The sequence below is a fragment of the Cladophialophora carrionii genome (assembly GCF_000365165.1).
Source record: "Cladophialophora carrionii CBS 160.54 unplaced genomic scaffold supercont1.6, whole genome shotgun sequence".
In the NCBI taxonomy this organism is placed as follows: Eukaryota; Fungi; Ascomycota; class Eurotiomycetes; order Chaetothyriales; family Herpotrichiellaceae; genus Cladophialophora; species Cladophialophora carrionii.
In genome coordinates this window covers 854,792-879,539 of record NW_008481831.1, presented here as the reverse complement: position 1 = coordinate 879,539, position 24,748 = coordinate 854,792, and the positions used below count along the sequence as shown (strand labels likewise).

General features: G+C 54.5%; 9 protein-coding genes across 9 annotated transcripts; 4 read left to right on the top strand and 5 right to left on the bottom strand.

Moving 5' to 3' along the window:
- Nucleotides 1-1,025: 1,025 nt before the first annotated feature.
- On the bottom strand, nt 1,026-5,609 carry G647_07277 (uncharacterized protein; the record flags this gene model as incomplete). The annotated part of the gene is made up of 1 exon (XM_008731593.1): nt 1,026-5,609. The coding sequence occupies one exon, from the start codon at nt 5,607-5,609 to the stop codon at nt 1,026-1,028; it is 4,584 nt and encodes a 1,527-aa protein (XP_008729815.1).
- A 360-nt stretch (nt 5,610-5,969) lies between these two features.
- On the top strand, nt 5,970-6,606 carry G647_07276 (ribosomal protein L24; the record flags this gene model as incomplete). Its single annotated transcript, XM_008731592.1, has 3 exons — nt 5,970-6,084; nt 6,145-6,257; nt 6,328-6,606. The coding sequence occupies 3 exons, from the start codon at nt 5,970-5,972 to the stop codon at nt 6,604-6,606; spliced, it is 507 nt and encodes a 168-aa protein (XP_008729814.1).
- Nucleotides 6,607-7,688: 1,082 nt separating this feature from the next.
- Nucleotides 7,689-9,194, bottom strand: G647_07275 (uncharacterized protein; the record flags this gene model as incomplete). Its single annotated transcript, XM_008731591.1, has 5 exons — nt 7,689-8,026; nt 8,113-8,466; nt 8,535-8,601; nt 8,750-8,909; nt 9,013-9,194. The coding sequence occupies 5 exons, from the start codon at nt 9,192-9,194 to the stop codon at nt 7,689-7,691; spliced, it is 1,101 nt and encodes a 366-aa protein (XP_008729813.1).
- Nucleotides 9,195-10,759: 1,565 nt separating this feature from the next.
- On the bottom strand, nt 10,760-11,626 carry G647_07274 (uncharacterized protein; the record flags this gene model as incomplete). The annotated part of the gene is made up of 3 exons (XM_008731590.1): nt 10,760-11,147; nt 11,227-11,547; nt 11,577-11,626. The coding sequence occupies 3 exons, from the start codon at nt 11,624-11,626 to the stop codon at nt 10,760-10,762; spliced, it is 759 nt and encodes a 252-aa protein (XP_008729812.1).
- Nucleotides 11,627-13,104: 1,478 nt separating this feature from the next.
- On the top strand, nt 13,105-14,773 carry G647_07273 (uncharacterized protein; the record flags this gene model as incomplete). The annotated part of the gene is made up of 4 exons (XM_008731589.1): nt 13,105-13,736; nt 13,799-13,873; nt 13,935-14,501; nt 14,560-14,773. The coding sequence occupies 4 exons, from the start codon at nt 13,105-13,107 to the stop codon at nt 14,771-14,773; spliced, it is 1,488 nt and encodes a 495-aa protein (XP_008729811.1).
- Nucleotides 14,774-15,217: 444 nt separating this feature from the next.
- Nucleotides 15,218-16,630, bottom strand: G647_07272 (uncharacterized protein; the record flags this gene model as incomplete). Its single annotated transcript, XM_008731588.1, has 6 exons — nt 15,218-15,611; nt 15,684-15,778; nt 15,835-15,893; nt 15,951-16,260; nt 16,347-16,494; nt 16,521-16,630. The coding sequence occupies 6 exons, from the start codon at nt 16,628-16,630 to the stop codon at nt 15,218-15,220; spliced, it is 1,116 nt and encodes a 371-aa protein (XP_008729810.1).
- Nucleotides 16,631-17,301: 671 nt separating this feature from the next.
- Nucleotides 17,302-18,598, top strand: G647_07271 (uncharacterized protein; the record flags this gene model as incomplete). The annotated part of the gene is made up of 3 exons (XM_008731587.1): nt 17,302-17,635; nt 17,758-18,089; nt 18,242-18,598. 3 exons carry the CDS (start codon nt 17,302-17,304, stop codon nt 18,596-18,598), a joined length of 1,023 nt encoding a protein of 340 aa, XP_008729809.1.
- A 416-nt stretch (nt 18,599-19,014) lies between these two features.
- On the bottom strand, nt 19,015-20,599 carry G647_07270 (uncharacterized protein; the record flags this gene model as incomplete). Its single annotated transcript, XM_008731586.1, has 4 exons — nt 19,015-19,273; nt 19,415-19,561; nt 19,691-20,463; nt 20,546-20,599. The coding sequence occupies 4 exons, from the start codon at nt 20,597-20,599 to the stop codon at nt 19,015-19,017; spliced, it is 1,233 nt and encodes a 410-aa protein (XP_008729808.1).
- Nucleotides 20,600-21,715: 1,116 nt separating this feature from the next.
- G647_07269 (uncharacterized protein) lies at nt 21,716-24,360 on the top strand (the record flags this gene model as incomplete). Its single annotated transcript, XM_008731585.1, has 11 exons — nt 21,716-21,831; nt 21,888-22,151; nt 22,208-22,342; nt 22,410-22,576; nt 22,649-22,864; nt 22,924-23,169; nt 23,259-23,409; nt 23,476-23,624; nt 23,684-23,849; nt 23,992-24,121; nt 24,190-24,360. 11 exons carry the CDS (start codon nt 21,716-21,718, stop codon nt 24,358-24,360), a joined length of 1,911 nt encoding a protein of 636 aa, XP_008729807.1.
- Nucleotides 24,361-24,748: the final 388 nt, after the last annotated feature.

The window sequence follows — 24,748 nt, the reverse complement described above, 5'->3', positions numbered from 1 at the left end:
GGAGAGATTCAGGACCCAGACTTGGATGGCACTCGAAACACCAGGGTCAGGAAGAGCCAAGCAAGCAAGCAAGCACCTTGGATCACCTGTCTCGCGAGCGCTCTCTATCTCTCTCTCTCTGGTTTCTTCTGTTTCGTCGTGTGGTATCTCGAGAACGGGCGCAGTGCATACAGTACATATCACGCACTACCAAGTCAGTGCAGTGCACTGCGGTGCGGCGGTAGTGGTAGGGCGAGAGCGGGAGAGGGAGTGGGAGTGAGACCGAAATGAGGATTCCAGAGTCAAAACCTATCCATGCAATGCACGCCGCACACCCATCTCAAGGGGAGTCAAGTCAATCCAAGCCAGATGCAGCTCAAGGCAGTCAAGCCGAATTCAATGACCCAGCCAGAGAAGAGCTCAATCACGCTTGTGGCGTCAAAAGTCGACCTGCCCTGCCTGCCTGCCCGCCAGCCAGCCAGCCCAAACAGAACCAGCGAGATAGAGAGAGAAAGAGAGAGATGTACCACCCAGATCTAACAGGCGGGAACACGGCGTTTGAAGCGGTGGTGATTCAAGACATGAGAGTGAGACCGAAATGAAAGTGAGACTGAGAATGAGAGTTAGAATAGACCTGAATTTATGAATATAGTTGCGTGATCTTCAGGTTCAGGTTCAAGTTCAGGTTCAAGTTCAGATTCAGGTTCAGGTTCAGGTCAGGTTCACGTCCATGTTCATGTTTGATACTTGAGAGCTGTCCGTGATTTTAAGATCTGTGACTCACAATTACGGAGGTCATCTTTTTATGTGATCATTAATTTCGCTTGTCATTGTCCGCCATGTCAAAAACGACTGGCTGCTCTGGTATCATCTTCGTCTCGACCTCATCTCAACCTCAGTTTGTTCTTGATCACAACTCACGGAACAGCTCGTTCGTGAATGGTACTCACACCGGGTCGGCGGCGTAAAAGCTTCAACGGTTGCCAAGTTGCCTTTAAAGAGACTCCGCTGGTGTCGCACTTCTGATGCTGGAATGTCTCCGCCCATCAATAATCCCCTTCCACGACTCGCTGGATACCCGGATTCTGGATCAGTGTGGCTCTTCTCTCCTCGGTGACAAGGATACAACCTCCTCTGTCAATCCCTGGCCCGATCTTGGCCTTCCGAGCAGACATGGCCTTCAGAGTCTCTTCGGCGACGGCCCTCGGGTTGCTTTTCTCCTGCCGATGGGTCTTGATGAAGGCTTTCTGCGCCTGTTCTTCGTTATTCTGGCGGTCCGCCTTGAGCAGACGCATGGTATCTGCCGGAAGATCTTCTTGCGTAGATGGGTTTGTAACGTCCGGGGTGGTGACTCGGCCTTCCGGGTCGGTGAGGAAACGCGTTCTATCCTGGAGGACGGTCTGAGGATCTGTGTGAGAGAATGTTCTAGCCACTGGTACAGGACTTGAGCAGGGTGGTGTTGAAGGTGCAAGTGAGGCAGGGTTAAATGAGAATTTCGACACGTCAAATGGGAATGACGCCCGCTTCTGTGTTTGCTTACCGATGTGCTTGAGTGAAGGGCCATACCCAAGTTTCTGCGCGACCTCCCTCAGATGGGCTTCTTCAATGTGTCCCAGCCAGTCTCCACGGGTGTGAAAGATCTGTGAGGGTCCGAGTTTGCCGTCCTCATCTTCAACCAGGAGTTTGCACTTTTTCCACCAACAGATGTAGCCATTCTGCTCCTTTAGCAGTTCGCTCGTGGGATGATGCACTTTTGAGACATGGTTTCGTATGGTTTCGAGATTGTGGAGGTGTGCTTGACACCCTTTCCAGCGACACCTGAAAACTGGATTGATTGGCGACATAGGTTTTGGAGGCACGCTGATTCCCATCTGACTGATCTGCGCGACAGCTCTCTGCCCGGCTTCAGACGCAGGGTGAATGATTTTAGACCCAGGAGGGCGACCCCTTCGCTTTCCACTTGTGTACAGACCCGCAGCCTCCATCTTCTTCGCAGAACTGGTGGATGGCACAATAGTCGGTGTCAGTTGTGTAGAGGCACTCCGCGTAAATCGCTTGCGCCCCGAGGCAGGGGTCTCATCGAAGGGAACGACACCATTCGTTTTCCGCTTCTGAGGTAGGACTGAGTTGGGCGTCGAACTGCGAGGACGTTCAGGCTCCCGTGGCGGTCGACCACAAGCGCGCCGCACGATATGAGACGGCCCCAAGTCGGTCTTTACCTGCAGCGGTGACGTGGGCGATCGAGCTTTGTCTGATTCAGGCTTCTCTTCCGGACGATGAGCTGGGGCCGACACACGGTTCGTAGAGGGCGCAGGCACTTTGCGCTTGTCCGAATCTGGCAAGCTTGCCGGGCGCGCCTCGGCGCCAGGAGCACCAGCAGCAGCAGCAGCTTGTTGTTCGAGCTTGGGAGGTTGAATACCGCGGTGTCCCCATCCAAATCGCGGTGGTCCTGTTGGAACATCTGCGTAAGGGACTTGGGGCACTGGGGGTCCTCCTGGGTCTATTGCATCCCATTCAAATGTGCTCAGGTCGGAATCGATTTCGATATACTTCCCTAACAGACCTGCCAAGTGGGCATTGAGCGGGCGCTCAGTGGGATGTCTGCCGATAGCAATAAGGAGGTCCCGGGCCACCGTTTTGGCGTCGTAACATGTCTTGCGCAGGGCTTCTGCTTTGTTGACTGGTTTGGCCAGGCACTTGAACGGTCCCTGCTGCAAGGGTATTGGTGGGGGTATCCGCAATGCCCGACCCGGCTGGTGCGCCGGAAAATGTGGAAGTGGTGTGTAACTCCGTGGATGCGGAGACTGATTTGAATTGTGGCGGAAAGGCTGCTCAAGCACTCCGCTTTGCGCGGGCAACAGATCTTCGACTGGAAGTTGTCCCAGGGCCTTTCGTCGCTGTGGATCTGTTATGATCGGGAAATTTTCGTACCGAAATAATGGATGAATTGTCGGGTCTGGTGACGGACTCGCGACCCGTGCCTGCTTCTTGGACATCACGTAGTCCTCATTGTCACTCAAGGCTGTAAGATCGACCACCTCTGAGAAATCGCGTTTGCGAGCATTAGCCTCTTTCGAACCTGGCGGCGGCTCAGGTCGTGCGAGAGGGTGAGGTTTAGACAGTCTCGGTCGTGGCAACTGTAGTGCGACTGTATTCGACTGAGGGGGGCCGAAGAGCGGCTTCTCAGACTTGAAGACTGCCTCATCCACTCCTCTGTTGATAGCTTGAGACCTGGTATTACCTGCATTGCCTTGGGCTCGAGTTGACACCGTTGCGGCCGTGGATGGCACCGTGAGGTCTTGCAGTGGGATCGAAGGAGTTGCATCGCGCTTTAGTGCAGGACTGGAAGGTGTGGGATCCGGCTTGCCCGAAGGTCCATTAAGATAGGGCACATTGCTCAGAAGTTGTCTCGCAAACTGACCCCGATGGAATTTCAGACCTTTCTTCTCAAGCAACTCGCACAGATCAATATAGCTCGGGTTCTGCTCAAGCATGCCGTCTATGTCCGGGGGTGTGATAGTAACTAACGCATTTTCCGGCACTTCTTTGAGCGCCTTGATCGCAGCGTCTGCAAGAGCCTTGCGCTTGTCTTCGGGCCAGATTGTTCCAACTGCAGGACCCTTTGGAGGAAGTCCTTGAGTAAGCGGACGCATAGCTTCAGCTGCTAGGCCTGCTGCTTCGACTTGAGGTTGCAAAGGTGGAGCAGGGGTTCCTTGGTTAGAAGCAGTGGGCGACTGATTAGCTACAGCTGGCTGAACAGCTACAGGTTGAGCAGGTGCAAGTTGAGCAGGTGTAGATTGAGCAAGGACAAATTGAGCAGGGCTCGGTGCAGGAGGCTTTGGGACCTTCGTTCGGATACGTCGCTCAGCAGGAAAACGACCGAGATCAGGGAGATTTTCTGGGTTGTCTAACACTGCAACCCTGTATCCATTCATCTTAAATGGCCGTGGCACGTTAGGAGTGACGTCGGAATCGTGAGATGTCTTGACCCCAGAGGGCATCGCAGTCATAGGTTCGACCGTAGGCTGATGTTGCGGTCCAGATTGGACCGGGGCTGTCATACTTGCAGGAGGGACAGTTTGTTGTTGGTTCATCTGAGGAGATGGCGACTGTAGAGGTACGGCACTCGCGGGTCCAGAAACCGACTTGCGCATGTCGTCCCATAGCTTCTGAAATAGGCCAGGATCTTTACTCCGAAACTCTTTCATTTTTTCCATCATTGCTTTAAGCTCTAATGCCATAGTCGTTTCACTGGCCGTTCCGTCCGTTGCTGCATCGACGGGTTGGGGACATATTATACCAGCAGATTCACTTGCAGGCGGATGAACACTTCCGACAGGTTTGGATCGTTTCTGGTGTGACTTTGGAGCTCTCTTCGCTGTAGTGGCTTTTTCTTGATTTGCTTTCTTCTCGACCCCTACCATAGCCGCCTTTTGCGCGCTTCGTTTTGCAGCAGCTTCCTCCTCTGTTTTCTTCTTGATTGCCTCGGTCTCAGCTTGAGCTGCTGCTTCCCGGCGTCTCCTCTCGTGCTCTTTGGCGTAAGGGTTGAAGACTTGCGTTGGGTCGATGTAGTTTGGCATGGCCTGCTGCTCGTCTGCTATCGGATACTCTTTTCGGATTGGCTCTTCCATTGACGGAGTTATGAGGCTTGAGATTGCATTGACTGGCTGAGCATTATTCGGTGACGTTCGTGACGAGGGATTTCGAGTCGACGCTTCGCCGTGCTGGCCAGATGTTGCAGGCCGTGCTCTATGCTGGTATGCTTCCGTACTTTGCGCGCTCTGAGTTGATTGTGGGGGGCTTGGTGACTGACGTCTCTGTGATCGGGACGGGACGGGCTGAGGTGGATAGTAAGGTGAGGCAGACCTTGCAGTGACGGACTGTTGAGCCGAAGTGGAACTTTCCACCACAGGTGAGGTCGATGAATGGCCTCCCATTGTATGTGTAGCTTGTGCAAAGCCTGCACTGACTGCACCGGCGAGAGCTGCTGCCGCTGTGGATAAACTATTACCTTGGTGTTGTGACGAAGATGTGCCATTCGAATAGGGGTCATATGAAGGGGTCGTGCTGTGTCGGAACGTGCTCTCGGTGACAGCCGGCCACTGGGCGCCATCCGGCATATGCGAAGCAGAAGACATAGAGTATCCACAGCCTGACAGCGCATTCGACCGTGGTACATGCTGGCCATATCTCTGTAACTCTGCATCGTCTAGTCCTGAAGCATACGCAAGACTATTCAATCCCTGAGTACTCTCGCTCGTTGAAGTTGAGGTGTTGTAGTAATTATGCGCTGAACTTCCTGCTGCAGCCTGGGCCGCGTAATGTCTAGCTTGAGTCCACTTATCTGAAGACGTGCTCCGGGTGGTCACATCTTTGGAGCCACCGTTTCCATAAGTCGATTGCTGGCGCGAGCCACTGGAATAATCCTGTCGCTGAGACTGATTTGATCCATCGTACCCTAAGGAGTTGTACCGGGACTGTCCGACGTCACCTGGATATGATGCCTGCTGTTTCGTGTACTGGTGTGTCGAGGTGGGTTGTCTGGGGGTGTTGTACGAGTCGTCCAGGTTCCGCTGGCTTTGGTTGGAATCATAGTAGTTCCTATAATTATGGAGGGGCCCATACGACATTGCGGTCCCCTCTCTTCAGAAAGACACGGCGACGGCCAGGGAGCCACAACCATCGTACCAAAGATCTCTCCCAGTCTTTATGGTTGTGCGCGATCGGAGGGGCGAGGACGGGTTCGAACGGTAGCTAGAGGAAGATCGAGGTTGCGCTTCGGTACGCAACAGGTCATCTTGGCTCTGCCGCGCGCATTTCTTGGGCGCATTCCGAACGATGGTGGTGACCATTGACGGCGGTGGACACCTACGGGTGCGCTCGTCGCAACCGACGCGCTGAAGCGAAGGTGGAGTCCTATGTAAAGCCGAATTGCAGGTTCTGCGTCATACTGTCAAGTGATCCGCCGGAGCACAGAACTCTTGGCACCCATGCTCGCACTTGCCGAATTTCGAAAATTCCACAGATTGAGGTTTGCGATCTCGTTGTCGCTCTACCATTCCTTTTACACCACCACAACCGCAGCCATGACAAAGTCGAACCATGGTACGAGCTACTCACACACTACTGTATCGTGTAATGGAAATCAAATTAACACAGTGGCAGGCATCGCCTCATCGAGGCGCAAGTCCCGCAAACTCCATTTCGGAGCCCCCTCCAGCATCCGTCGAACAATCATGAGCGCGCCCCTCAGCAAAGAATTAAGAGAAAAGCACAACGTAAGGCTAAATCGTCTCTCAAGTGACACTCCAGGAGAATAGGTTCTTACAAGCTTCTCCATGTATCTAGGTTCGCTCCATCCCCATCCGCAAAGACGACGAAGTCACCATCGTGCGAGGCTCCAACAAAGGCCGCGAAGGCAAAGTCACCTCCGTCTACCGCCTGAAATACCTCATCCACATCGAGCGAGTTTCACGAGAAAAGTCAAATGGTCAATCCGTGCCCATCGGCGTCCACCCCTCGAAGGTTGTCGTAACGAAGTTGAAGCTTGACAAGGACCGGGAGAAGATCCTTGAGAGGATCGGTAAGGGCAGAGAGGCCGTCAAGTCGAAGGAGTCGAAGGAGTAGCCGACAAACGAGTAGGCTGGTGAGTCGTGAATAATGACCAGTGGTGTCCGCCAAAAACAAATCAAGGCATTGGACGGCACGCTCAGCTGGCTTCCAGCGCGGGAATGCTCGAAACGAGGAGCAGCGGCAACACAACACCCACGCAAGTGGATGATAGAAGCAGAGCATCCTACATACCCCGGCGCGGATGGCCTCAATGAAAAACATCAAGTTGTAAAGGTCGAAATTCCTTTCAAGTCCTCTTGAGAAACACAGCAGGCTGGGCCAGTGTTGGCTCGCCAGCTTGATGTACGGTTGGGCACGAAGCGAACACCACGAGACCGACCCAGCACTTCGCTGCTATGGCAGTTATCGTTGGTGACGCTTCCTGCTTCCCAGGCCACAGGCATTTCTCGTTCTTATTCTCCTCCTTAACCCTGCTCTTCTCAGTCCTGCCTGACGCTGCAGCCACGACGTTCTACGAGGCGACCCTCCGCAAAGTGCAACCACGTGGATCGCTCACATCTTCCCAACATGAGATTCGTCGTCACGTTGGGTTCTGCCAGTATTATCTCCTTGTCTACCTTAACCTCCTTTGGTTGCCCAAGGTATACGGCTGGCGCAGATTGACTCCTACCCATGCTCACCCATTTTTATTGAACCGAGCATGAGGCCTCGCCGGCAGACAGTCAACTAGGACACGTCCTCTGAGTTGATTGTATTTGATGGCGAGGGACATAATTCGTACCCTCCTTAGCCGATCTCCCCTTCGCTGTGGGTTTCCTTTACTGTTACTCCTACTCAGAATCCCTTGGTTCCCATGCGTACCCGAGACATCCAGTCACATTCGTCGGGTTGACTTGGTACGACTCTCCGCATCCTGTGTAAGGCAAGGTCTCCTAGGGACTCCTACAAACGTTTCCCTTCAGGTTGCTGAAATGTAGTTCAAAGGGGGCTGGGGGGAAAGATCTTGGTGGCCCCAACCCAGATTTTCGTACTTCTATTGCTGCTACTCTTACGAAACAATGCTTCCTCGAAAGACGCTTCCCATGACTAGCCGTCATCTTTCAAGCACTCACAGCACTCGGGCTTGGTTCGCGGGCTCAAAACTGCTTCTCATACACACCATTTGCGGCATTCATGATCCCACGTTCCGAGGGTTCATTCTCGGTCGGAATATCCTCACCTGTGACCTTGCTCAAATACCTGGTCAATCCCTCCTCTCCACCCTCATGCTCAGCATGGCCGCCCTGGATCTTCTGCAAACTATCCCTGATGAGGAATTCATAGTAACCTGTCGCGAAGATCGTGGCTGGAACGTTGACGAGGACCGAAATCCACGAGTACCCATTATTGTAACTGAACGCCTCGCCGCCGAAGAAAATCGCCGCCACGATACGCGTACCCAGATCTCTTGCCAGGTTGGTGGAGAGGGTGTTGCCTGTTTTGGTGTCGTTGGTTAACACGATATACCTCCACGGTCGCGCCGATCCAAAGGAAGCGACGCCAGGCCATATATGGACTTACCGGCAAACCCCCAAACCATGGCCGCATAGGCAATGCCAATGGTGTAGGGCGCGCTCGTAGGGCTCACAAAGGGATTCGCTGGGTCCAAGCACGCCCAGATCACGATTCCAATGTAAGAATCGACAAAGAACTCCTGGAAGAACAAGTACCCTTGGTTTGTCTGGTCGGGGTTCGGGAACGCGCAGAAGATGCTGGCCACGCCGCCGTTGTAGACGGACGTGCCGTGGGTTTTCAGGTCGATGGCCTTGGCCGCCTGGATCTGCGGCCAGTAGCAAGCCATGAGGAAGAGCCCGGCCATGAAGGCGCCGAAAATCTGCGAGAAGATGTAGTGCGGGACTTTGCGCCAGGGGAAGCCTGTAATCGAGGCATGTGGATTAGAGATGGACGGTCAACGGGGCTCTTAAGGACGCCGTGCAACTCACCTTGCCAGATGGCGAAACACAGCGTGATAGCCGGGTTGAAGTGCCCACCACTCACGGGTGCACAAGTCTGCGAGTTTCAGGCTTGTTAGCGTCGCTTGCCGGAAGTCTAAGACTAAGTCTGAAGGTCCATAGACGCTGTGGACCTAAGCAAACGGGGAAAATTGCCTCCAGGTGTCTCGATCTGACTTCGCAGGCCAAAGCTGAGGCGGACTTACGATAATGGCAAACGCGATACCAATGGCAAAGGCCCAACCGATTTGGAACAGAGACCCAAAGACCGGAACTCCCACTTCGGCGCCCACTCCATTGGTGGTAGCTAACGTGAATGAGGCGACTGAAGCAATGCCAGGGAAGACGTAGAAGAAGACGCCGGTCCTGTCTTGTTGTCAGAGCCGATCGTTTGAATTGCAGCTGAGATGGTAGTGGATGAACCTGTCACCTCGCCCGCCACAGGTTCAGTTGTTTGGCAATCACGTACGCTTCTGCCATCATTTCCCGCAGGATGCGAGGTCGCTCGTGCTCGAAATCGAGCTTCCTTTGCGACACCGGCTTCGGCGCCACAACGTGCCTCGTGACATGACGCTGCAAGACATCCGAGATACCCAACTCGATGTCGTTGGTGTGCTGGCGAACCAGCGGATCCGGGTGACTGTTTGACATGCTTCTTTTGCGTGTGTTCTTGTGAGATGGGTGGCTATTGATCAATATTCAGAGACCCGGGGTTTCTGGGGCGGAGAGACCTGGGGAAGAGGGCCAATCTGGGGAAAACGTGGTGGAAGAGTGATCAGGAGAAATATAGCAGAGTCTGGGGTGAACGTCCCCTTGATGTACGCCCACAGGCCATGATCTTGACCTCGGATCGTGGCCACATCGAGTTTCCGCAAAAAACTGTGATTCGTGACCACCTAGGTATTGATCATCCCGGACCTACCGGTGATGCATGAACGTGCGCTCTCATGAGAAGCGGGCTGAAAAGTAGAGGTCCACAACCCGCTATAGGTAGGTCCCAGTGAGTGGACGCAATTACGCACAGATTCGCAGCAAACGTACGCCTCTTTCAACGATGACTCGTGCACCCGCCCCTGGTTGTTGCTGGGAGAAGGTCCTTGGACGTCATAATGAAGCGTAGAAGCGAGTCGGCAGGTCAGCACGGGTTTGCCGATTAGGTGCCGACATGCACAATAGCGTTGTGCTTGACCCAGACACAAGCTTCGCAAGCCGCGCCACATCGCGTGATGGACGAATCACTTTCCTGGCCGGAGAGAGACCCTTGTGGAAAGAAGCATGTAGTGCTCGGCCACGACTCGAAACAGGCGCACGGCAATCGGCTTGACTAAAACACAAATAGGAAGGTCAACGTATTTTTGGAGCCCAATTGTTGGGTGTGGTTGGGAAACCGGGTCGTCAGTCTGCTGGGACGAGCAGTCGGTGTATCTCAGGGTTGGAAGGTCGGAACGTGGCAAGGGCCTCGGCGAGCAAGCAGTGAAAAAATGCGTCATAGGTTGCTAGTGCCTGGTGGTGCTTGTGAAAATGTGGGAGACCAGCGTTCCAGTCTACGAGTACCCCGTACCTCGGAGGAACACGCAAGCATCAGTCCGCCGGGGTCCTCATGTGGAGAAGAAATCACCTTTGTGCACTCCGTAGTATACAAATGATTCGAGGCGTGCCGCTTGACCCGCTATGTCCAGCACATGGTTGCATCAAAATGTCTTTTCGACGGCTCTGTCATACCCGAGACGGCGACGTGCACTGCACCCGATTTCCCTCCATAACGGCTCCTCTCCGGTCGTGTCCGTGTTTGCGGGCGACACCGAGCCTGTATTGATGCTCATGCATATTGCTCTGGCAGTAGTACTTATCAGGCGATACTTCGCGAGCCACACTACCTCGTATCACAGAAATGGAAGCGGCTAGCTGACGGGTTGTTACAGCCAGTGATGACGTACGCTGGTGCTAACATACATAAATTTGTACCGCTTCGAGACCGATATGTTGAAAGTGGGTGAGTATCAATCAACTGTTCCAACGACGATTGCTTCGAGGACGGCTGTCCAGCAACTTGCCAATAATGTGATATCTGGCAGTTTTGTCAGGCCCTGATCTGATGCAAAGCGACCCTGCTCACCCGTAGGCACGAGTGCGATACAGACATACAGTCCTACCGCTGGCCAGAATGCGGTCGTGGTCAACAGGGGTAGTCAACGAGGCCCTTCTCCAGATCTTTCTTACCACTTCTCGACTGCAGGTCTTATGTCGATCTCGTTGGTAAAGCAAGTCCGCGGCTGGGTGTGCAAGTACCAGTAAGCGTCGGCAATGGCCTCGGGTTTGATCTTGGCCTCCGGATGGTCGAGCTTGTAATGGGCGAATCTCTCGATATCAATAACCCCATCAATGATGGCATGGTTCACGTGGATGCCCTTCGGACCAAACTCCCTTGCCAGCGATTGTGCCAAGGCCCTCATTGCGAATTTGCCGCTAGCGAAAGATGCGCAGTTGGCAGAACCCTTCATCGCTGCAGTCGCGGACGTGAAGATAAGCGTGGGTGGGTATTCGGCATCCGTGTTCTTGAGCATAAGTGGCAGGACTTCTCTCGAGAAGAGGAATGCCCCTCGTCTGTCGGGTGTTCACCAAAGTCAGCATAAGCTCGTTGCCAGTATACTGGACTTTGGAACCTGGTGCCGCCCCAACCTACCCGTTGGCTGCCCATCCAGCCTCAAATTCATCTTCAGACAGCTCGAGGAAGGGCTTCCTGATAAATTTGCCTCCCACGTTATATATCGCAGCCGCTAACGGAGCTCCGCCGAATTCCTTTTCCAGTTGTTCAAACGCAGCCTTCACACTCTTGCTGTCCGAGGCATCGGTGCTGATGCCAATTGCCTTGCCGCCTGCAGCATTTATTTCTTTCGCAATGGGTTCGTAATTGTCAGGGTTTCGGGCTAGCAGGGCGACGGCGTAGTGTTTAGCGAATCGACGAGCAACCGAGGCACCGCTATGATTTGCGTGAGTATTCGCCCTGACGCCATTGAAAGCATGGAGGCTTACGTGCCAGCTCCAACACCTGCGATAACAGCCCAAGCTTTTTGCGACGACATTGTGAGCCAATTCAACCTCTGAACCTCACTGCTGAGCCTGTCTTGAGTGGTTTGTGCAGTAGTAACTGTCATGCAAAATTGAAGCAAGAGGGGAAAGAAGGGACGAGAGAAGCTCGCTCAATCACTAGAACAGTCAAGTCGGCGACCGAGGAGAGATGATGGTCAACGAATGACGCATATACTTGACCTTGGAATCCGATCGTTATATTCTTCTTGGGGCCGCTCAACCCCGCGATGATGTGCTCGATGTTTACAAATCTGCTCTGCGAGGCCCGATAACTAATCCCATGCGTGAGGCTCTCGAATGGTGAGCTCAGATCGAGCTTCGGCGACGCATTCATCTGTTGACCCCGCGTCTGTCGAGGTTGATTGGTGGACAAGCGAGTCGACGCGATTCCACTACCTGGTACACTCGGTAAGGTCGCTATTAATCAGCGGCACCCCTCCGTATTCCCCGTATTACAAGTACGAGTACGGAGTACTGGGTACTCATACTCGTCCAGGCATGCGTCCGAGCAATATATCTCGACCTCGCACGTAGCATGCCAGAGCTTCATGCTTCCCCGTAACCCACCTTTTTGCTGTGAGCAAACGTCAGGACCATGTGAATATGTAATGATAGTAAAAGCAAGGACTCCACAAAATAAAACTGAAGCTGGACCGGAAAAGGCCACAAGAGTGAAAGCGAGTGAAGGAGTTACCGGCTTTGGAGAACCGAATTCCGGGGCTGGTCTTACCGGCCCTGCTCGGTCCCTTTAGGGGCTGGTGGTGGCTCCCGAGCCTCCGTCTTGGTGCCTGCGGAGCCGCTTGTTTACTGGGTACTCGTGGACTCCTTCCCCGGACTCCGCTGCATTATCAATTTCAGCGACTTCTAGTGTACTATACGGAGTACATGGTCAACATCAGCGTCGATGCCTCCACAATGATACCACTGGCGCTAGGATCCCGTTCGTTCGGCATAGGTGTCCTACAATCGCTCTACTTCAGAAGCTGGCAGTATGAGTGCTCGGTCGAAGCGGAGAAATATGGCATGCACGTACTGCCGCTACAGGTACTGGATCCGAAGGCATAGCCAGATCTGCTGATGGATTCTCTATGCTGACTAGGTAAACAGAAAACGACGCTGTGACGGACAGACGCCCACATGCAGGACTTGCCGCGAGAGAGGTCTGAGTTGCGTATATCAAGATGCGCCGTCGCCAAAGTAAGACTGCGAGACGTTCAAACATCAAAGCGTGTTAAGCTTTGACAGGAGTGACAGGCATGGCATCTCGGAAGAGTATCTACGGCGACTGGAAACGGTTGAGGATGTGCTGCGGCAGCACTCTATTGCGACTGCCTCATCAGCTCGTCATGCGTTCAATCCCCTCGAGCAGTCACCGACGACCCCAACAGTTACCGATCGCGAGAGCACGTCCCGCGTAAGTGCACGGGAGCCTCAGCAGCAAGCCATTGGTTTTGAGCACTCTGCCGACAACATGAGCCGTGCGACGGACGGCCAGGCTGGCCTTGAGAACCCTGAAGTACCGCCTCTGACCATTCCTTTGGGTCACCAAACAAGCTTGAGCAGTCTCCTTACACTTCCTCAAATGCGCAGTCTGGTGGGTGACTTCCCTGAGGAGTTTGTTTTTCTAGTCGAAGAGGATCGACCGAGAGCCTTGTCGTTGCAAGACATCCTTGCGGCCCCAGGTGAGGCGAACCAGGACTGGCGCAATATAGAAAGATCCGTCGCAGATGATTGCCTGGAGCGGTATCACTCTGCCGTTCATCTATATCGGCCTCTCTTCGAGTGGGAGGGGTTGAAGTCACAATACGACAAAACAATGAGGGAGGGTCTCTCAGATAGTTCATGGTCTGCATTGTTTTTGGCTATTTTCGCTCTGGGGATCACAGCATCGGACCCCATTGACCCGACCAGACTCCGATGGTCCGGTGATGAACTGATCAAACAATCTCTGCGACTACTTTTCCCCTCCTGGGCTGCGACTTTCAGTGGAGATCTTGTTCTCTCCCAGGCCCTCGTGCTTTGTTCGCTTTATTTCTGCTACGTTGCCGAGCCATTGATGGCGTGGAGACTGGTACACATGGCTTCAACAAGCGTTCAGCAAATGTTGGTTTGGCTGCTATGCCACTGCGCCGCGTTATGGTGAACAATCTGACGAAAGTCCTCAGGCGCAAAGAGCACTTGTCCCAACAGACCCATGATGGTGTCACCAGGGTCGGTTGGACGTGTTTCTTGATTGAATGGTGCGCTTCTGCGATCCAAAGTGATGATTGAGGGCTAGCTACTGATAACATGAGGTACAAGTGATATCCTGGCCGAGTTCCATCAGCCCAGAAGTGGCATCGAACTGCTGGTGGACAAGATGCCCTTTCCGACCTACGACGACGCCACAGCATCAGAGAGCTTGTACTCGTTGGCCGACATATCAGCCAGGTCTTTGTCCAACCGCATCCACCATACCATGTATTTCACCGATGGCATATCCCTGTACATGGGTCGGTCACAAAGCTCATCTGGCACGTTGCCCGGCCATCCCGATGTGTCTCTACTGAGAGTGTGCGAAGAACTCGCTCGGCAGCTTCTGACGTGGTACGAGTCGCTACCCAACGCCATTAGACCGGATCTTTCCGGCACCTACAAAGGAAGTGGACAGGCCTGTGTTTTACGTCTCCGGTATTGGTCTGCTAGACACAACATCTATAGGCCATTTGTCATTTACGTGACCTCAAGAACCGCAGACCAAGAGGCCAGTGTGCCGACATCGGTTTTAGAGCGTTGCAAGCTGTGCCTTGCTGCAACTCGAATGTTTATTCTCTCTGCTGGGTACGTCCTCTCAGCAAGGACGCCATACACGTTCAGTACAACACAGTGGTGAGTGATATTCACTTGCATTTCCCTTTAAATCGCTAAGTGGTATCCTTGTGTGCAGCGTGGTGAGTTATGCCCTCATCCTGGCACTTGCTGCTCAGTCACCCATACTTGCGGATTCGGTCGACGACAACCTGGAACTGCTGGAGACTGCTGTTGGCCTTCTGAAGCCATGGGCTGTCTCTGGATCGGGCATCGAGTGCGGTCTGGAAATCATAAGCTCCGTATACAGAAAGCAACGCTTGCGGAGTAATCGTGGTGGACAGACCACCTAATGAACGTTCCGACTTCAGCCTCAAATACCTCTGCGATGGCAACGTCTTACCACCATTGATGTCACGAAGGAGAAACCTGTCAGGCAAGTAACTCAATCCCTCGTTGATGTGCGTAGTGGAGACTCCTTCATCATATTTGGTCTTTCCAAGTATGAAAATGGCGACTACGACGAGCCATCGCCCGGAAAGATTCGTGTTTCCACGCCCAGGACAGACTGTGCATTGACATCAAACACAGATAGTCATGAATATGAATCGATCAGATTAGCTGCCACTGAGTTTTGAAAGATTTTTGCCTGGACGAGGTTTCCTTAATCCCAACCGGCTTGGGCCTCAACGTGAGCGGGTGCCTTCGCCTTCGGCTGACTGAGCTATAGGCATCATAATTGACCTTAACGCTGGGCCTAAAGCATTCTTGTGGGCACGCGCGTTCACTTGCAGTCTTCATACGCCTTTTGCCACCATGAGCTTTTCAATAGCCGCCTTCGCTTCCTCTTCGGCCCCAAGGAAGAGCTTGCAAGCGTCTCCGAACCGTCTCTGGAGGACGGCATCCGTTTCGATGAACTTGTCAAGCTTTGCGCCGCCGTCAGCCACAAAATCCGTGTCCATTGTCGCCAAAACTCCGTCCCATCCCGGTCCTGCGAGCGGGTCGAGAGTGGCCAGAGGCTGTAAGCGGTCTGCGACGACGAATTCAGCGTACGGATGTTTAGGCTTTGTACGGAGCACTGGTGGGAGCGTGTCGGGTGTCTCCATCAGCTTCTGGAGGTTGTGCGCTTGTATGGTCACATGTTGGCAGCCTAGCTCGGCCATGGCCAGTATCTCGGCGGTATTGAAGTGGCTGTCACAGTATTGGAGCATCAGTACGTCGCTCATCATTCGATTTGGACGTTGGAATGGGTCTCCGACCAACCTTGCGATGACCAAAATCGGCTGCTCTTTGCCCGTTCGCACGTACGCTTCTGCGTAAGTCTTGAGGATGTGTATTACACGGGCTGACATGGGATGCTGCAGGAACAATGAGCACACTTTGTTTCTGTGTTTGACAAGGTTGGAAAGGCTACCTCGAGAGCCGGGTCTTCAACCAGGGGCCGCAGTGACGGGTCCAGATGCGCCGCGATTTCTGGAGCCAAGGTCAGCAACAAACGGGTGCAGATAGACCTCGAACACCTCTACTGACCATTGTAGTATGGACTGATGAAGAGACAGTTTGACTGGCTGGCTGCGATTGCTTGTTCAAGAGAAAAGACTGCCGTAGCCAGCGTGCGAATACCTTGAGCGTTGAGCTCAAGGGCCGCCGAGGCAGCAGATCCCGAGAATGGCAGCTTGATAGCGAATCGATCTCTTGAGACGCCGGCTTGTTCGAAGGCCACGGCGTACGCCAGGCATTGTTTGATAATTGCATCTCGGTCGTGAACGTGTCGGAGGGAGGTCTGAACAAGCACTCGACCCGACAGGTAGGGAATGTTTCGGGCGCAGAGGGTAATGGCCTAGAGATATGTCGAGGTGGGATCGTCAGAATTCCGAGGTGCTGGAAGCGCTTCTTACAGTTGCCGGGGCTCTGCTGCTGACATACCGCCATGTTATAGACGTGCTCCCAGCCTTGTTTGCCATACTTCTCTATCAGGTCTTCGAGAAGCGCCTTGTTCTTCGGCTCCAGCAACCGCTTCGTAATGATGGCCTGGTTGGAAGTCTCTGCCCGATTGCGGTTGGTGAGCTGAGAGCTGTCGCGAGGATCTTGGGATTGGACTCACGATTATGCGGAGTGAAAGGCAGTGATTTGATGACTTCGGTGTCGACATCGTCGACATCCACGTTGCACAGCTCCTCAAGGCGGTCGAGAAGAGATCGTGCTGCCATGGTATCAATATCCGTGTTCGCCAGACGAGGTGCAGAATGGATTGACAGCTCAGGTTGCACAATATGGGCGGGCGTCAGAGAGCATACTATGTGTTTTATGTTCTTGCACCACCAAGCGACTGCGCAAAAACGCCGAAAGACGACCCGAAGCACGGCCTGAATCTCCCGTTTCGAGCGAGGCGGTTGTCTTGCACTAAGCCAAATTCCGGGTCGAGGGCGTGTCGTTCAAGGGCCATGTCGCTCTTGGTCCAGGTGAATGTTTGCCCTTTGCAGCGTTGGCGATCAAGGCATGAAGGACGGGTTACAGGGAACACGGGGGAGCTTGCCAAGCTCGTTGTTCATCCGAGAAGGGTTACGTGTTCTTGACCCTCGTCGGCGGCCCGCCGCTCCGTCGCTGGCGGATGCAGCGGGAAAGAACAATTCAACGGGCCATCTATCGGCTATGACCGTTGAAGACGGATTGCCTAGGACCTCTCTCCGAGGGATGTGTCTCCAGAGCTGGTGATGATCAAGCCCACCTCGACAATGCGCTGTCAGATGGGTGCAACGTCCCGACTCTGAAAATGAGTGTCCCGTACCAAATCCCAATCAACACCTCAAAAGCACTGCTCATCACCTCTACCTCGACGCGTACTATCTGGTCGATTTGACTTGTACGCTCACCCGACATCATGATATCGACCGAACCTTTGGGCGAGGCCGCCACGAATGGCCACCATACCGATGCCCCGACAGAGGTCAACGCCAGGGACCTGTTCTCCCTTCACAGCAGGACCATCATCGGTATGTCAGAAACAAGAACCGCACCCTGGGCCGACCTCTGCCATCCTGGTCTCTTCTTCTACTCTCCCAACTCGCATGGCGTCGACACTCACGTTCCACTTCTCTTCTTAGTGACCGGTGCCTCCGGCGGGATGGGCCTCACAGTGGTGAAAGCGATCTTGCAATCCGGCGCCGACGTCATCGCCGTGGACCGCCACGAGGCGGCAAGCTCTGCCCACAAAGGTACGCATGAACGCACACACGCATGCTTGATCCCCCAATTTCCTGTCCTGTCCTCCCCACACCCCCATGTGCTTCACTCCCCCAAACGAGGCTGACGCTGATTTCTTGATGCGGACTTCAAGACATCCAAAGAGTAGCCCAGGAAAACAACGTCCTCCTGACATACCAGCAATGCGACATTTCCAACCTGGAATCCACACTCTCGGGTTTCGAGACGGCGGTCTCGCGTGCGCGGTACCCTCTGCGCGGACTGGTCCACTGCGCGGCCATCGGCTGGACGGGGCCTTCGATCAGCTTCCCCATCAACGAGGCGAAGCAGATTGTCGAAGTCAACTTGATCGGCACGTTGATCTGCGCCCAAGCCGCCGCCGCGCTGGTCCAGCGGCAGAAGAACGGCGGGCTCTCGGCGAGTTTTGTCCTGATCGCGAGTATGAGCGGATATGTGGTCAACAAGGTGCGTGTATATTGCCATGTGTTGAAATGCGTTGAACGTCATGTTGTTGTTGTGTATGATGGTCCACGAATACTGAGTTGCGGTGTGGAAAACGAGTTGGATTACTGAAGTTACACACGCAATCTGACTCCCCATACCGGGCGCGCACACAGGGCACACCAAACGCAGCCTACGCGGCCTCCAAAGCCGGCGTGCACCAGCTGACCCGAAACCTGGCCTCGGAATGGGGATGTCCCCAGTCCGGCGGGAATGGCGGCGGCGGCGGCGGTGGTGGCTGCCCGCCTCCTATCCGCGTCAATTCCATCAGTCCCGGCGTGATCCGAACGCCGATGACGGCCGACGTGCTCGCGGGAACGGACAACGAACGCATCTGGACCGAGGAGAGCATGTTGAAGAGGCTGTCCGAGCCCGAGGATTACAGGGGGCCCGTTATTTTCTTGCTCTCCGAAGCCAGTGCCTACGTGACGGGCGCGGATTTACTGGTCGACGGGGGTTACACGGCTTGGTGAGATTGGTGGTGGTGGTGAGTGCCAGTACGAGTACACTCCTCCTGGCCCCGGGCGGTGGCGAGTTGCCACTTCGTGTTGGGGGAACATGGGAACCTGTGGACCCCAGGGAAGTGCGGCCACGTTGATTTTCATGCCGCAATGCATCTAGGGGTATATTTGAGATCAAGATAGTTGTACTTGTCTATATAGACTCCCTAGGCCAGAGTTGAGATCAAGATAATTCTACTTGTCTATGTAGACTCCTAGGCAAAAGTTGAAAATCCGATAAACGCCCGTTACACCCGGCATAACAATGTCGTGTTTCTTAGACTCATCGGTAGTATCATCGAAGCACACACTACACGCCGTGAGTGTCGTGTGTCCTGTCTAGCTGTCACTTCAAGAATGAGGTCCTCCCCCCGCAGACAGCGGTTGGCTCATTGTGCGCTGGACTTTTCGCTCTCGTCCCGGATGCGCCACGTGAACTCATGTGTCTTGCACGCGTCTTCATAAGAGGACAGGATCCCCGCAGGCGGGCACGAGGACAAGCTTTCTCGGTCGTGGGTTCCCTCTGGATTGGACGCATTTCGTTGTGAAGGGAACACGCCGTGGGGCTCCAGAAGAGCCGCGAATTCCGTGTAGAAAGGGTCGTCGTTTGCATAGGAGAAGGAGTCTTCGTGCTCGGACGCCGGCGTTCTACCATAGAGCAGCCGCAAGTATCAGTATGTTCGTGAATCAGATTCCGCCAAGTCAATCCTCACGAGTGGCCGTGCTCAATGTCTGAGGTAAGCTACGGTAATGGGGGAGTTCATGTTGATTAACGGTGGGTTGACTCACCGCACATAGAGCGTCGGACTGCTGCCGTAGAGATCAACAAGACGGATCTGGAATCCGTCTCCACCAATGACGATCTCGTTCGAGTAGTTGATCCCGTGAAGCGTGACTGTGTGGACGAGGGAGCCCACAGCGCCGGTTCGATATTTCCTGTGTGAAAATATCCTTAGCCTCCAGCCATGCCAGTGCGATGCGATACCTAAAAGAATCAGAATCCAACAAGCGACCATGTAAGGAAGCAGTTGGGTCTTGGAAAGGTCGTGGCATCGCGTGACGTACCAGAATGCCGCCGTCGCGCGCGGGATGCGGTCGTCCCTCGGGATCTGCGAGTCATCCACTGCCATGCTCGACAGCGTCCCCGCGGGCTCATCGTGCTCCAGCGCACACGCTCTCACCGAGTCGAGATCCACCTCCCCACCGAGGTATCGGCAGAGATCGCAGAAGTGGGTTGCCTGCTCGACAATGGGGCCACACTGTTTGGCTTTGTTCCACCAGTCCAGCTTCCTCACCTTTGAATATGCCATGGTATAGCGCGCGGTCACGGCCATGACGGCGACGTTGTTTTCCCGTAGGACTGCCATTGCGTGCTGCACCACTTTCAGGTACCGAAGCATGTAGCCCACTGAGACGATGTTGCCCGCGTCCCGGAGGAATGTCGCGACGGGCCAGACTTCAGCCGGCCGAGCGGTCGAGAGCGGCTTCTCGCAGAAGAGGCGAGGCGCCGAGCCAAAAGTCTCGATGATTTGTGCTTCGAGGTCCCGCCCGAGGTGCATCGTTCCGCGATAGTGAGGCGGAGTCGCGAGGACGATGAGATCCGGGTGGGCGAGCATGCCGTGGGTCAAATGCTCCTTCGCCTCCTGCACGGTGAGAAAGTGCTTGGTGGTGGCATAGCAGGGCGCTGCGGCAGCGGCTCGTTTCTGGAGAAGCACTTGGCTCACGCGCTCGACGGAGGGGTCAATGACTGCGATGACTTCGAGGCGCGTGCGTAGCAATTTCTCGATGCGGAGAGAATGGTTCCATAGCACGTTGTCGTTGCCGAAAGTGATGTTGCCCTGCGAGAGATAGACGACGTCTTAGCCTCAAGGCCTAGGATCGGGGTACAAAGGCTGACTGATGGATTGAATGATTGCATACTGCGCCGACAAAAAGCACACGGACAAGAGGCTGTGGAAGGGCCGCGAGAGCCATGCTGGAATCTACCTGTTTAGCTAAGGTTTAGCCCCGCGACTTGAAACTCTGGACACGAGTATTCGCTCTGCTGGTCTAGACTGCCGTGGACAGGCTTGACGGCTTTAAATTCGACGAGAGACATGAATCGGTGCTCGGGCTGATAGAACAACAAACCAGTCTTCTCATTGAGAAGTCTTCTGAATCAGAGAGGAAGAGAGGACGAGAGGACGAGAGACGCATCGGCCTGACGGGTGAGGAGCAGCTCCTTCGATACAGATTGGACGTCGTGAGGAATACGAAGCAAGACGGCGGCATTGGACGATCAAACGAATCAGATGTTTATCCGGGCTCCGGCCGCCTGTCCAGAAGAGGCTTGGCGGCGGCGGTGGCGGACAAAACGCCGCTCGCAAGAATCAGAATGTGAGAAGCTTCTGACGGCACTCACACATGAGGTTTACAACACGGACCGGCTCCTCAGAAGGCAAGGCTTCCTAGGCCGCCAGCATGCCGCCGCTAAATACCAGCAAACATCTACAGGGCATAACTCAGACACTTGCCTCTCGCGGACTAGCAAGTTAGCCGCAGCTGTTATGATTCTTTTCAGGCTCATCTCACTCGTGGCTTTGTCCTGGCTCTGCCGCAGGCGGCTTCGGCGGTCGACATGCCCGCCGCCAACCTGCCCGCGCAATTGTGCATACTGCTACATCTTGCGCTAACACTTGTTACCACGGATGTGTACACCATATACATGTCGTTGTGTTGGAGGATCTAGGTTCCTTAGCCGGAGTAGCACAAATCTCCGGGAATTTGGCGGACGGACCTTATGGCCGTTGGCTAGAATCAGGGTCAGCTCATTTTGATTAGAGCTTCTTTACGAGGAGAAGTCTTGGCCTTCGATACATCGAAGGTCGGAGACAGTCGCTCTTGGTCGGGCGGCGTCCAACCCCAGGTGCAGGTCAATTTCCCCGTGGGGTCTGGCCCGACTCGTCGGGATGGAGTTGATTGTCTTGGGACTCAGGAGGTTATCAGCCAGGTAAGCATAATAAGAGTGGGTTCCCCCGTCTTGAAGCTCATCCTCGTGCTCTGCTCCCTTTCTCAGGCACTTCTCCCCTTTGCTTGAAGCCTGAACGCATCATGACCGAAAAGCTCGCGATCGAACAAGGGGCATATGCCTGCCACGAGGAAGTGTGCGATGCTGTCACAGGAGGACGTATTGCCATTGGCTCTGACAAGGAGGCCAACACGACCAAGTACAGCGACACCCATCCAGTATGTGACAAAACCATCCAGCTGACCATCCTTGCAGACTAGTCAACCCACTGGCCGGCATTGCGAAGCACGACCTGATGCAGGCAGTCGAGCGTTTCGCTGCGGAAAAGGACCTTCTCGACATCCTTCCCCTCCTGCAGAAGGGTGCGTGCGTGGCACAAGCCAGCGTGCCGTTCGCAGAAATTGAAGAACTCGATTCCGACGAACTTGAGAGCCTTCAATACGAGATCGCGCACAAATGGAAGCACCCGTTGGCTCTATATGTTACCGTGTTTGTCTGCTCTATCGGGGCTGCGGTACAGTATGACTTTCCCCCATTCCAGACCGCCGAGACAAGACGGCTCACACGCCAAACAGGGGCTGGGATCAAACTGGTTCCAACGGAGCGAACTTGACATTTCCTGTCGAATTTGGCATCGCCTCGGGATCCAACAGGGATAACTGGCTAATCGGTCTGGTGAATGCCATCCCGTACATATCTTCCGCCGTTTTGTAAGTCCATACATCCGCCCGGTACTCCCGTTCGTTGTCAATTTGGGCGTTTCTAATGAAAGTGAAGCGGATGCTGGCTGTCCGACCCTGTCAACTACCTGATGGGACGCCGCGGAGCGACCTTTATGGCCGCCATATTCTGCATCTTCACACCGATTGGCGGTGCCCTGTCCCAAAATTGGCATCAATTGCTTGTGACAAGACTTCTGATGGGCTTTGGCATGGGCCTGAAAGGTGAGGCCTCGGTCATTGTGCAGATGCCGTCCCGGGAACAAAGTAGACTTAGACTGACGTCTGCTCTTGTAGCCGCCACGATCCCCATGTACGCGGCGGAGAATTCACCCGCCGTCATCCGAGGTGCCCTGGTCATGGGCTGGCAAATGTGGACTGCCTTTGGAATCTTCCTGGGCTTCGCTGCCAATCTTGTGGTCTACCGAGTGGGCAAGATTGCTTGGAGACTGCAGATAGGCTCGGCCTTCATCCCAGCAGTCCCGCTTGCGCTCCTTGTCTACTTCTGCCCAGGTAAGGAAGGGCCCTTGGCAATCCTGTCTCCTGATGAAACCACTGACCCGGACGCTCAGAATCCCCTCGCTGGCTGATGAAAAAGAATCGCTATCGCAAGGCGTTTGAGTCGCTATGCCGCCTCCGACGACACAGGATCCAGGCCGCGCGTGATCTGTACTATGTCCATGCTCAACTCGTCATCGAGTACGAGATGGCAGCTGGGTCGACCTATGCCACTCGACTTTGCGAACTCGTCACCGTTCCTCGCATCCGAAGAAGTCTTGTTGCCGCTTTGGTTGTTTTCATGGGCCAACAATTCTGCGGTAAGTCTTGTCGTCTGCTCACCTGGGGTTTGGACAGGAACATCAGTATCGAACCTGGCTGATGGCAATGCTATTCTTCCGCGACCCAGGCATGAACATCATCGCCTTCTACTCCTCAACGGTGTTCGTCCAAGCCGGCGCTTCTGAGCACACCGCGCTCCTTACCTCTCTCGGGTATGGGATTGTCAACTTCGCGTTTGCCATCCCGGCGATTTTTCTCATCGATAGGATTGGGCGACGGTAAGGACATACCCACCTCACATGTTGGAAAGCCCGAGCCACTCCATCCCGTTGACAGCTGCGTAGATCTCTGCTGCTCTCGACGTTCCCACACATGGCGTGGACATTGCTCGCCGCAGGCTTCTGCTTCTACATTCCCGAGTCCAGCAGGGCGCACGTCGGCATGATTGCCTTCTTCATCTATGTGTTCACGGCCCTCTACTCCGTCGGTCAGGGTAGGTGACACTTCAGCCTCTAGTCGTCAGCGCAGCTAACCGTCGGCGTGACTTGACAGGACCCGTCGCGTTCGTATACTCGGCGGAAGCGTTCCCGCTGTCCCATCGCGAAATCGGCAACAGCTGGGCCGTATCCGCCACTTTTGCCTTGTCGTCGGCTCTATCACTGACGTTCCCGTTGATGTTGAGCACATTCACTCCGACTGGCGCCTTTGGTTTCTACGCGTAAGCTACTTTGAGCCGGACTGACCTGAATATTCCCTTCCCTTCCCTTCCCCTTCCCCCTTTTACACCTCTGCAAACACAAGCAAACGAGACGGGCCCATGATACCTGACTGACGAACCACCCCCACGCTCTACCCCTTAGCGGCATGAACGTGTGCGTCTTCATCTTGATGTTCCTCTTCGTCCCCGACACGAGCGGTTACACGCTAGAAGAACTCGACTACGTCTTTGCCGTGCCAACGCGCCGGTTCATCAGCTACCAGATCACAAAGGTACGTCTGATGCTCTGCTCGCCATGTCATGCCATGTGACGCCAGCATTTGCTGATCGGGGGTTGCAGGTCCTCCCGTGGGCAATCAGACGATATCTTCTCTTCAACCGCGGGGAGCGTCTCGAGCCACTGTACCAGTTTGAGCGCAGCGGGGGGCAGTACGGTGAATCTGGTGAATCCGCTCAAGCTCAGAGCCAGTCTCAGGTAGTGCAAGGGATGGCCAAAGACGCGATGGCTTAGTAAGGTACAGTAGTTTGGAGACGGAGCGGCGGAGACGGAGCGGCGGAGACGTGAAAACGTATAAGCACGGTTTCCCTCGCGAACGGAGGTTCCAGGTTGTCTATGTAGTAGTTCTGCGTTCCAGGCTCTTACTGTTATGAGTTCCACAGTCCGAACCCCCCATACCATGTGAACGGGATGATCGACGGCTGATGGGCCTCGACGCTGACACCACTGGTGCGAGTCAATCATGCGTTAAATTACCTAGGTAGTCCTGGTGAATCCTGTTCTGTACTGTACTGTACTGTAACGCAAGTGGCTGAGATGAGCAGTGGAGCGGTGGAGTGGTGCAGAAAGTCCTCGGTGCAGAAGCCACTTGCACTTGCACTTGCACAGGGAAGCGGGGCCC